This window comes from Amaranthus tricolor, chromosome 8 (assembly GCF_026212465.1).
Source record: "Amaranthus tricolor cultivar Red isolate AtriRed21 chromosome 8, ASM2621246v1, whole genome shotgun sequence".
Classification (NCBI taxonomy): Eukaryota; Viridiplantae; Streptophyta; class Magnoliopsida; order Caryophyllales; family Amaranthaceae; genus Amaranthus; species Amaranthus tricolor.
In genome coordinates, this window is record NC_080054.1 from 23933027 (window position 1) to 23946271 (window position 13245).

At 32.0% G+C, this 13245-nt stretch overlaps 2 protein-coding genes and 1 non-coding gene across 3 annotated transcripts; 1 reads left to right on the forward strand and 2 right to left on the reverse strand.

Annotated features, from left to right (window-relative positions):
- Nucleotides 1-3650: 3650 nt before the first annotated feature.
- Nucleotides 3651-5223, reverse strand: LOC130820497 (UPF0496 protein At4g34320-like). The gene has a single exon (XM_057685896.1). It carries the CDS (start codon nt 4988-4990, stop codon nt 3854-3856), a length of 1137 nt encoding a protein of 378 aa, XP_057541879.1. The 5' UTR covers nt 4991-5223; the 3' UTR covers nt 3651-3853.
- An 864-nt stretch (nt 5224-6087) lies between these two features.
- On the forward strand, nt 6088-6159 carry TRNAD-GUC (transfer RNA aspartic acid (anticodon GUC)). The gene has a single exon. It is a non-coding gene; the product is annotated as a tRNA-Asp (tRNA).
- Nucleotides 6160-8919: 2760 nt separating this feature from the next.
- LOC130820498 (geranylgeranyl pyrophosphate synthase, chloroplastic) lies at nt 8920-10532 on the reverse strand. The gene has a single exon (XM_057685897.1). It carries the CDS (start codon nt 10282-10284, stop codon nt 9139-9141), a length of 1146 nt encoding a protein of 381 aa, XP_057541880.1. The 5' UTR covers nt 10285-10532; the 3' UTR covers nt 8920-9138.
- Between the last annotated feature and the right edge of the window lie 2713 nt (nt 10533-13245).

The window sequence follows — 13245 nt, forward strand, 5'->3', positions numbered from 1 at the left end:
TTGAAGTTGGTTAAGTTGACTAGCTGAAATTATTGGTTGAAGAGCTAGCTTCCTTTTAAGTAGGGATAGTAATGGGATGGATCTCGATCAGGCTCAAATAAGTTTTTAAAGGAGGATCCATATTTGAATGTTGATTTGCAGTTCTAATTTTTCAGGATTTAAAATCTGGATCCATGGGATCCATGAATCCCAGGGATTCAGTATTGAGTCTAGGCCCAAAACAAGTCCAAGCTTATTTTTGCGTATTTAATTGTATTTTGCTACATATTGCGATAGCGATAGAGTTCTAAATTTAAATTAATGGTTATAATTTATAAATTATCAATTAAAATTTAAAATACATCTAATAATATTTTATAAATTATAAATATCTTTAAAATTTTGTTCATGTAAAAGTTTCTTCATAACATAATATAACATTTATCAACAAAGTAAATTAGTAGATCATTAATATTTTTTAAATTTTAGTACTATATTAAATAAATCCTATAGATTCTACATGGAAGGTTTGTATGGAATTTTGTAACATACTTCGGCAGTATGTCCATAATGCAAGTGTTAGGCTGTAAAGGCTTGAGATGGAATTTTAGATTTACAGTCTGCTCAACAAATTACATTATTTTACAATATTGATACAATGTTTAGAGGTCACTTGTTAAATAATTTTTTATTGGCTTTTAACATTCTAATTGATATTTTTTAAAAATAAAACGCGTCTCTTGGATCCACGTTATGGATCCAAATATTTGTTTGAGACCCGGATTAGAATTTGTCAATTTTATATGGATCTGAATCTAATCTGAATTTGACAGGTCCAAAAATATAGGACCCAAGATCCGCAAAATAAATCCGGGCCGGGTCTAGGATCCACTATAACTTAGTCGTTAAGCCAATTGTTTTGAAGATGCTTAGTGATTGTTTATTAGAGAAAATATAAGCTAAAAAGTATAAAGCTAATAGAAAGCTATTCTGAGTAATTTTATAATTTTGGTTTTAAACTCAGTTTTCAGTTGACTTAAAAATCATTTATTAAATTTCTTTTTAGCTATTTCATCATTTAAAAAGCCAAAAATTAAAAACTAACTAAAATTAATAAAAAAGCCTGAATGTCAAACATCTTGTAATGACTCATATATCAAAAAAAAAAAAAATGATTTTTTTTGGGAATGAATAGTCATTGGGTTAGGAAGAAATGTAGCTACCTAAGCCTTTAACTCCTTCCAAAAACCACAAACTTCAATGAATCCAACTTGTAATCAACCAACTTCTAAAGTTAGACCCTCAAAGAACCCTCTAAGATGACAAGAGGTCTTAGTGGTGTTTACTTCCAAGTCTCTCCACCTCTAGAGTAACAGGTAAATCAAACAATGTCCTAAGCTCAAGTTTGGGATTACTCATGGATAATAACATGACTAGCTTGAGACTTAGAAAAATCCTAATCAATCACTGTGATTTGTAAATCATCATAAAAAAAACATACTAATAAAATAAGTAATACACAAAAAAATAAATTACAATTTAAAAAATATCACCCTATTAAAGCTTTTCACATGGGTGTGATTTATCAACTTGGCAAATAAGAGTTATTAACATAGAGTCGCTGAATTACAATTTAAAAAATATCACCCAATTAAATCTCTAGGCCATAAGCCCATCTTCTCACTCAACTTAAACCTTAATCATGCACCATAACCCGTTAGATGATAACATCAAGACTCTTCAAACATAGATGAATTCATGACTTTTCAATCCAAAAGTCCAAAACAGGAGCATGAAGGTCGAAAATCTAGTTGTTTTATTTTTAGTTAGGCCTTAAAAACTTTCTTAAGTAAAAATCTTATGTAAAAATCTTATGTATTTTATCTTTGTATTTACATTTGTTTTCGTATCTTGCACAAGTTTTTTCAACCCCTACACTAAGATCCAGGCATCCACTCCTCTTGTAGTATTCATTTCTAAAAACAAAAAAAAAAAGTTTAACTTTTACCCTTTCTACAAATATTTACTCCCAAATTAAGCATATTTGTTAAAACAATCATCAAAGAAATTTTAAACATACAAAATGATAGTAAAATTTTTTATCTAATTTTAACAAATTTGATGTCTCTATTTCAACTACTTACATTTGTAAACTATTACAATGTGATACTCATAATGGATCAATTTTTAATATACTTATTTTATATATGCGGTTTTCTATTAATTAAGTATACTTACGTTAATATTAGCAGTAAAAATACCATATCAATCCAAAAATGTATGGGATAATGGAGGTAGGGAAATTCCTATAAAGTATTATATATATATATATATATATATATATATATATATATATATATATATATATATATATATATATATATATATATATATATATATATATATATGATCAAATAAGAAGGATTTTAAAATGAGAAGGATGAGAAGGATTTTTGTTTGATTTTGTTTTGTTATTATATATAGAAAAAGATATTATGTTATAAATTAAGAACATTTTAAAATTTATTTCATAGTTACTTTTCTGTGTAACATATTTACTTTTACAATTATGTGTTTTTGGCTCAATCGTGACCATAGATTTTTTTTATTTTAGTAAAATCAAGGGTGTAGAGTCCTTTTTACCCTTCTCATTTTCAACCCCTTCTCATTGAATCTCTCCCATATATATATATATATATATATATATATATATATATATATATATATATATATATATATATATATATATATATATATATATAATCAGAAACGCCAAACTATACATAGTAAGCCATTACTCATAATTAACCAATATTTTCTCAATGTGGAGCATTAAGATCATAAATAGACAATTTCATCCAAATATTTATAAATTAATTATTAGATCTAAACGCTTTGTAAAAAATACATGAGAGCTAAGAGTTGGTAAGAACATGGCAAATAGTAATGGTATTGGTACCATAGTGTTTTTGACAAAAATAATAGTCAATCTCAGTATATATAAATTGAGTTTCAATTTTTGTTAAATTGATTTTTTTATATAGTATAAAAGATTCAAGTTACAAGTGCAAATCTTATTTACTCATTGACTTGTTGGCACACTAATAAATGTCCAACAGTTAATACGTAATTTTATCAAATATTCTTCAAACAACTAGCTTTTCCAGTTAATTAAAAGGCAATAAAATAATCAATACTTTTAGTTGGTCAAACAATTCTATTAAAAAGAACACAGTCATTTGTCAAATACCCCTATAACATAAGTTAAGTCCTTCACCATCAAATTAAACTTTAAATTGAGTTAGACATAAAGTTTAAGAGAAACATAGTTGCACTTGAATTGAATAGCAAAGAATAACTCTTGGGTGATTTCTTAAATGGGTGAGATGCACTTAAAGGTGGAGGCATAGGAAAGCACAAGGCAAAAATTGACTGTATAAAATTTGGGCCTCGTAAGGGAAAAACGTATAAACTAACATGTAAAACAACCTCCCAATAGACTGTTATTGAGCTCATGAGCCATGGTCACTTGCGTTTATAAGACCTTCTCTGAACAGGCCATGATCGCTTAGATTATCCTGCGACTTAAGTCAGTCTTTTAAAAAAAATCTAACAAATCAAATCCTATTTCGGTATTGATCACATAATACGAAGTATAGAAACAAAGGATATCTTAAATCATAGCCATTAAGTGAAAATGTAGTGTACATAACTCTCAAACAGATCAACAAATCTAGCAATAGCCTAGGAACCCTACATCCAAATCAACCCCAACAATGTTTAACCTGTTAATGATGCTACATTCTTCAAAGTCACACAAACATGGAATCTAACAAGTATTATACAGCAACAAACATTAGATAGAATAACCGGTTCAATCATCATTCGGATGCTTGATGATCCGTTGCAGGATCACTGTCCTAGCCCTTCTTATATCTCGGCTGTACTTGTTCCCATACTCCGCAAGCTCCTCAATAGCCTCCAAAAACTCCGTTTGCTTAACCTTGATCGCCTCTATCACCTTCGTAACTTCCCCCTCTTGGGTAAGCACGATTTCAGCATTTGCTAACATTGATTCGACTTGAATCTCTAACTTATCGACAAGAACACGAATGCTATCTAAGTCTTTGATTACAATGTAAGTCCCGACTTGCATCGAGTTAATTAACTCCCTCTGAATCTTAAACTCCTTCTCATACTTCTTCCACAATGAATTCATCCACCTACCGATTCCCCCCATCGGAGCAGAGGCGGCAGCAGCCAGAGCCGTCACCAACGGTGGGGCCGAAATGGCGGCAGCAACCACAGAACATATAATCACTGCCACAAATGTGGCTGCAAATATTATGTTTGAAACCTTCCTATATATGTTCAATGATTTCAATTTCTTATCAAGCTTATGTTTTCTAAGTTGCAATTTCTCAAACATCTGTACTTGTTGTTTATAAACAGATTTAAAAATACTGAAAAATTCCTCAGTAAAAGGGTCACCAGCTTCCTTAAATTTCCTTAATTCCTGCAAAAAATTCTCACCATTTCCGAAATTATCTTCAAATTGATGTAAAGCAACTTGAATAATTATGTGACGATCACGAACCCTTTTGAGACATCTATCAAGGGCGGTAAAAAAATCTAGGGTTTGTACACTATACTCAAAATAATCTTGTACTAAAGCGAATAAATCCTGATTATTCCAAATATCTTTTTTGCATTCTAAAATTACTCTAACAACTTCCTGATTCATATCAATTAAACAACCAGCAACTTGTCTAAGAGAATCAAGGGATAAAGAATGAACCTCAAAACCTTCATCCCCAACATTAGTAAGGGAATTAATGATGTGAGTAGTGCGTTCATGGAGGTGAGAATCGAAGACTTGAACATCTGGGTCGAGTTGACAAGCCTGTAAATAAGAGCTTAATTCATTATTGTTCATCTGGGTGTTTGTATTTTCATCATTTACAGGTGGGTTTGCATCATTTGACGGTATTTTGCTTGATTTAGCACCCATTTTTGGAGTTAGCGCAGAGAAAGTGCAAGTAAATGAACCCTAAAAATGATTGGTACTTATAGTATAGGGAAGAATCAAAAGAGGATTAGGAGTTGAATCATAATATGATAATGTAAAGAGTATTGGGGAATCATGTGTTGTAAGCTTCAAATAGGTGTGAATTGCTGAAAAAGGAATGAGTTGGGGACTCAGGAAAATGTTGTTGAGCAAGTTAAGGGAAAGTGAGAAAGAGGCTAAACAGTGTTGAAACAAATTCGAATGCACCTTTCAAATTATATATATAGAAGTACTTTACTACAAGCTTTGTTACTCCCAAAGAATAATCGGTTCATCTTTTATGAGATTGTCTCACGGTGATACGACATTAAAATAAGAAGTTTATTGTTTTTATTATGGGGTTATTTAATTCAAGTATGAGGCATGTTTACGATGAAATCGTCTCAAACAGAGCTTATGAAGAATAAGACACTTTTTTTTTAATTCTTCCAATTATTTAATGTATTGTTTCATCTTGTTTAAGCATTTCAATCACCTTTCTCTAAAATGTAGTCTTTTGTTCAAAAGAATTAACTTTATTTTATTTTTTTTAGTTCGTGCCAGTAAATTTGCCTTATTTTTATGTTTGGTCGTGATCACATTTGTTTTTTTAATTCTCGTCAAATAATAAAATAATTTTTTACTACTAATTCTTTTTTTTTTGATTTTCAACTTATTTGTAATTGATGTTATTTCTTTGGAACAAAGGAGATATCCTTTTGAACACTTTTCTAAATTTTTACCTAAGTTAAGCACGTAAATTTCGTCACTTTATCCTTACTACACCTACTTTAGTTATTCATTTACCGTTACTTGCCAAACTTTAAAGTTTAAACTCAAATACAGCAAATTATCTAATTATTCGAATTAAATATTTTTAAAAGTTGAGATTATTCATAATTAATTAATGTGAGATTATTATAGAAAAATTAAGAAAAAGTTGAATCATTTTAGGAGATTTCCTTAATCAAATCCAACTAAAAGGGTTATTTTTACATTAAGGATAAATAAATATTTTCTTAATTAATTTATAACATTCCTCAGAATTTAACATCAATTAAGTCGTTGTAGTATAGTGGTAAGTATTCCCGCCTGTCACGCGGGTGACCCGGGTTCGATCCCCGGCAACGGCGATTTTAATTTTTTTTTCTCATTCTTTATGCGTCGCCATTACCATGTAAAAGATGCCTGCTTTTTTTTTTCTTTTTTTTTTTTTTCTAATAGTTATATTAATAGAGGGTATTGAATTTGATGTGGTTGTTCTACTGCAGTGTTGGATACATGATTATATTACTGACTTGATCCATAAGAAACACGGTTAACTTATTGATTGAAGATTTTTTTGGAAAATCCGTACCCCATGATTACAAATATGTCATTCCAATTTCCAAACCAAAGCTAACAGCACTTTCACATGGAGGGAATCACTAGAGCCCTTTTAGACCCAATTCTTATTTATTACTTGCAAATAGAGATGTGAAAAGGCAACTAAATCATCATACATTCAAGCTTTATTCTCTTCTGTGGCTGACCTTTACCAGCATCTACTGTCTAATGTCACCTGTTCTCCGAAGAATGTCAAGATGAAAGACACGTGAGGGGCCATATGACTGATAGTCCCGCGAATAAAAGTGCAATTAGAGGTGTTCATTCAAATCATCGGGTTGATCTACCCCATACAGAGCTCTGCACAACTGGAAGGAAACTGATCAAAGATCAAAGGAGATAGTGCATGAAAACTAATACCAACCTCTCAGCGAGTCAGCGGATCTGAAACACTCCCATTTGCCACTACAGAATTCCAATCATCAGAACTTTAGAAGCTGTCAGCTTTCATATCACCATGTAAGCTTTTTAGCTCTCTCAAATGGTTATTCGCAACAGCAAACGAACAGTAACACAGAAACCAGGACTGTGAAGTTGACAGCAGCAACCGCTGGCACTTCCAATGAATTGTGATGACTTCTTATTGGATCAGTTGCGTTGCAAGTAGTAAGTGAAACACGTAAAACGATCTCCGTATTGGAGCGTTGGAGGGGGAATCCAGCCATCAAGCATAGAGGTAAAACAGGTAGAACAAGTCCGGAGATAACATATGTGAGGAAGAAAACTATACAGAGTAAACACACATAACAGAAGAGATATGATCTACAGAATTTACTTCCGGCACTATATATACACGAGAATTTAGACCACTCTTTTCTTAGGGAGTACGAATTAGGAAGTGTGAGTTAGTGGAGTGGAGGGTGAAGAGTGTATGGTCGAGACCATATGATCTTTCCTTACCTGCTGGATTTCTCCAGCTTTACTCTTTTCCCACTCTTTTAGAGTGAGAACTGTATATCTTCTTTTGCACCCCTTCCCCTTGAACTTTGGAACATAACGCAAAATATTGCGCGCACCACCACATCAAGATTCTATTGTAAAGGTCTTTAGCTTGCCGCGACTGAAACATGGGCCAAAATCATGAAATCATTAAACGAAAGCCGATCATGACCTGGACTGCAATTAAAACTGCATTTTGTACTATGCTATGGATCTCAATGCTTTCTCCTCTATTAAATGTAATACTTCCAATCATACAAATTACAAGCGCCTCTTCATTATCTACTTATCAAGAAAACCTCTTCCAAATTATACAATTACAAGAACTTCCCATCACCCTGCAATACACTAGTTCAATCGGTACAACCACAAACAAGACAAATGCTGTATATAAAAAACTCACAAATTTTTTGAATATTTAGTCAGGGATGTTATTTTCCATACGTTGTAGCTGTTGCACCTAGTAACCACAGATTTCAAATAAACAATCAGTTTGATCGTCCAACGACTCCTCGTGTAATTCTGATTCATAAATCTCTAACAATCAATATAAAGATTCCCACGGTAAGAGCATAAGAACCGTTTCGATTTTGGATTGCCTCTCACAACCAGCAGAAAAAGAAATAAAGAAACTAAAAGAAAGAGATGGATGGAAATGATAGGGTGATTGGATAGGATTAAGGAAAAATCTGATTTACCGCAAAGCGCATATGATAATATAAGCTATGTCAATGAATCACAATGCACATTATCAGATTATAGCTTGATGACAAAGGACTTTGCTAGTAAACTTCCACAATTGCATAATACAGGAGCATCAGCATAACTTGCGTATTCGAGACTTGTAATTCAAGGGTTGACACCTTCTAAATGTTCAGAATTACAAAAAGATGATAACTTTAATTAAGAATGATCGCTCAAAACCCACACCATTGCCATTAAGTGGCTGCCAAGTAGGTGGGTTTAGGAGATCGGATGTACGCAAACTTACCTACAATCAGCGATAAGTAAGGACCTTCTAGTTTACTGAAATATTGAATGGAAGCTCTGAAATTCACCCAAACAATAAAGCTTGATCCTGCATCCAGAACCCAAATTAGAAATGACCAAAAAATATTGATCGTCCATCAAAATTCCCAATCCAAAATGATAAGATCTGACATCATTGCCACAATAAATTACATAATCAGAACAATAACTAGTCGAAAAGATTAGTTCAAAGCATCTCCGTTGTGTGCTTAAACCATAGTGCAAAAATACAGTTATGGTCACGGTTGCGCAAACAGCTGCAAAACGAATTTCACGGGCAATACGAATGATGTTGCCGTCAATGTGGCTTTTATTTAGGTCAAGGTAAACTCAAAAATCTTTACAACACGGTCAAGATACAACCTTGTTTTGTTTTTGCACTATGGCTTATACCTCAAAATTTTACCAATTTTCTAATCTTTGAGAAATCAACAAACTGAACATAAAGAGCAAAATTGCACAAAACTCCCTTCATTTCTGCATAGTGCAGTACAATGCAGGGCAGACAAGCAGAGAAAAACAGCATCCAGAATCAAAAATAAGATGAACCCATGTATGAAAATCATTAAGAAATTCCACATGCTTATACATTGTGGAGAATTTTCATTGCAGATGTACCCTATAATGAGGATCTTTATATGTTCCTCCTGCTCTAAATAAAAATTACTACAGCTATGAAACTGTTATAATGACAACAACAATCAACTTTTCCCATATAATCTAACAAGAATGACATACTCCACCACCATTATGTTCAATCAATTCTGTCTGTAAGCAATATAATCAGCAAGAGCAATTAAGGGTTTAGCCTTTTCTTGATCAAATCCAACAAGCTGTTCTTTAGCCTCTTTAACCAATTTCTCAGCATACTCCCTTGATTTCTCAATCCCCATTAATTTAGGGAATGTTACCTTATCTGCCACTAAATCCTTTCCAGCAGTTTTCCCCAATTCCTCGGATGATTTCGTCACATCCAATATATCATCTACAACCTGAAACAATAACCCAATTCCAATGGCAAACTTTCTGAGCCTTTCCACTTCTTCATCACTCCCACCACCAATTATAGCACCCAGAACAACCGACCCTTCAAGAAGCTTGGCAGTTTTATGGATATGGATGAACTCAAGCTGCTCGAGTCCGACGTCGACGGCACCTTCAGAATCGATGTCGACTACCTGACCTGCTACGAGCCCTTCCGCTCCGATAACACGAGCAAGTTCTCCAACAGCCCGAACAACCTGGCCGGGGGAGACCTGGTTTAATGGAGTGGCCGTAGCCATGTGCTCGAAAGCGAAGGACAGAAGTGAATCCCCTGCGAGGACAGCAACGTCTTCACCAAACACTTTGTGGTTGGTGGGTTTTCCTCTACGGAGATCGTCGTTATCCATGCAAGGGAGATCATCATGAATTAATGACATGGTGTGGATCATCTCTACAGCACAAGCGGCAGCCATAGCAGCCGCTTCATCACCGCCTACAAGTTCGCAAGCGGCGATACAAAGCATTGGCCTAACCCTCTTCCCCCCTGCAAGCAATGAATATCTCATAGCTTCATGGATTTTTTCCGGATGTTTAAGAGTTACCGCCATATCTAAAGCTTTATTCACCGATTTTGCCTTTTCCACCATGTATAACTTGAAATCAAACGGTACTGTTGATGGGATTTCTTGGGGTTTTTTGTTCTCAGATGGGTCAATTGCGGTTTCATTTCTTGTAAGGATTGCAGAAATTGTAGATAACTTTTTAGGTGATTTTCTTGTGAGTAAAGGGGATAAAGAAAAAGTATTGCTGCCATGGTTAATAATCTTTGAAATGGAAGATCTAGATCTAGAATTAGCCTTGTAAATTGAAGATGTTTGAACCCAAATTCCCAGATTGATAGTACAACTAGTGCAAGCCATTTTTGTACTGAGCAGTAGAACAATGGAAGTTGGTTTATATAGTTGAGATAATTTGGTAGTGAAATGTGAATACCTAATTATTTTCTTGAGAAATTGGTGACAGATTTAGAAATTTGATTGTTCAAATATTGTAATTAAGGAAAGAAAAGATGTGAGAGGATATGGATAGTCAGGGGTGGATGTTATCAAATCAAAACATAATCCACAATCCAGAATCCTAGTTGATGGTGAATGACTGTGTATTAGTGTATGTAGAATAGAATAGAATGGCAATTTGGCATTGGTCCACTTCATTCTTACATTCTGATTGATTTTTTATTAGGCGTTTTGAATAGCCTTAAAATTAATTATTGTGTTTATTTTGATTTTTATGTAATTTTAAGTTTACAATTCTTAAATATCATCATCCTTTTTATTTTATCGCCGCTCTTATTTTAATGAATTGATGATATTATCACTGTACTATAATAATAATAATAATAATAATAATAATCCTGCACTATAATAATAATAATAATAAAAATAATAATAAAAATGATAATAAAAATAAAAATGATATTTTTAAAAAAATAACAATAATAATAATAACAACAACAACAACAACAACAACAACAACAATAATAATAATAATAATAATAATGATAATAAAAATAAAAATGATATTTTTTTAAAAAATAACAATAATAATAACAACAACAACAACAACAATAATAATAATAATAATATTATTTTAAAAAAATTTAAAAATATAATATACAACTGTCATAACGCGTGACTGAGCCGCAGCCGAATCGCGGATTTTGTACGACTGAGTCGCGCGCGACTCACCCCTTTAATTTTTTTTAATTTTTTTAAAATATTATTATTATTATTATTATTATTATTGCTATTATTTTTTTAAAATATGATTATTATTATTATTATGATTATTGTTATATTAAGTCCAGGGGCATTTTCGTTATATCATTAATATAGGGGTAGCGATAAAATAAGAAGGGTAGTGATGTTTAGCAATACCCTTTAAATTCAATTTAAAATTAAATTAAATTTAAATTCGATTATATGGTCGAGTAAATATTGAGTTGTTGGTCAGTTTTAAACTCGCTTCATCCTTGGAAGGATAGGATATGTACCCATTTTGCTTCTTTTGGCTCATATATATTACTGTTTCTGTTTGTATTAAACTTACAGTTGTACTAGGATTATACTTATGACAGTTTAATACTCTAATAAACTAGAAATAATAAATTAATAGGAATAATATAAGAATCAACAAGTTTTGTATAAGACCATCTCACCGTGAGAATGGCTCATACAAACAGTCCAAAATTAAACTTATATAAAGTTAACTAGATTAAAACAGTTTTTTTAATAAAATTTTAAAAATTTAATATTAAGACGATTTATATTAAACTGTCTCATAATTAGAAGACCTTAATAAAAAATTCGTATATAATAAATAGTCGTACTTCTAGTTGAGACCACGTCATGTATAAACTTTGTGCAGCCGATCGATCTTAACATTCCTCATATATTCACTTAAAATTCGCCATTATTTTTCATTTAAATTTAATTTTTCATTAAGTAACTGATTTTCTTTTATCAAAAACATACATCAAAATTTCTTTTTTTTTTTTGCCTAATTGTCATTAAAATTATAATTTAGGTGATAGTGATTCAAAGTTACCTTTGACTCTTATTAAATATAGATGTAGAATATAATTATTTAATTGTAATTTTTAAGACCTCTTACTCAAGTTACTTCTATAAATCTCATTTATCTTCACCATTATTATCTAATTTTAAATCAAGTTGACTTGATTGTGATTCAAAATTATCCTTTTTGTAAGAGAAAGTTATCCAATTTTAGAGTCATACACATTAATTTTGTGAATTAGGTTTATATCAGAGTCACAGTAAAACAGGTTGGATTTGTATCTTGTCCAACTAAATATATCACTGTTTCATTATTTTAAGTAAGCTTAGAATTAAACTCAGACATATTTTAAATTATAGAATAGACTGAGAAAAAAAAAACTATTAGTTGAGAATCACACTTAGGACATTACATGAGGAAAGCAATATTCTTTACAAATTTAATAGGCTACATAAATTTTACAAATATAATATAATAAAATTAATATCCTTAATTTTTGACAATAGTTTTTAATAAAAATATAAAAAATCGATATAAATTAGTACTTTGTGGATATAGGTTGGGATGTGTACATAAGGAGTGGAGCAGGTGGATATGAGGCAGGTAAGAACTCATACCTATTACCTACCTACTATCTATAGCGAGTAGGACTTTTCATACTCATATCCACCCACTATTCACTAAATTTATATCCATATCATCCTCAATAGCATTGCGAAATTTGCATAATTTTACCTTTCTAAAATAGCTCAATATGTTAACACCAAGTTGATTTCATTAAAATCAATTGAGTTAGGGCTTTTACCGAGTTACACACTTAAGCAACTTTCAAAGTGTCTCTCCTTGTCAAAACTAAAGACTATTAAATACATTAGGCATATAATCATATTTACTAAACTATTTCGAGTTTATGATGAGCTTGATTCAATTCCAATCGCTTTTAAATAAAGTTTTTCAAGTAGCTTGATCCAACTCCAGTCCCTGATAATAACTTACATAGCTTGATCCAACTCGGGTCGTTATCTTTTAAGGTCTACCTCAGACTTCCAAGTCCAAACCCATAAAAAAGTAAACAAAAATAGTAAGACAAGTTTTCAATCGTACTCCAATTCCCACACACCAACCAAACAGTTGAGTTGCTTAACTTGACCTTACATCATTAAGGTCCCAAGCATAATCTAATCTGGATTAGGGATGGTCATGGGTCCAGGACCCTGTTGGACCCGCCCCTTTTTAAGGGTCTGGGTCTTAATTTTTGAGACCCATCGAATCCGGGTCGGATTTGGATCCAAAAAATATTTGAC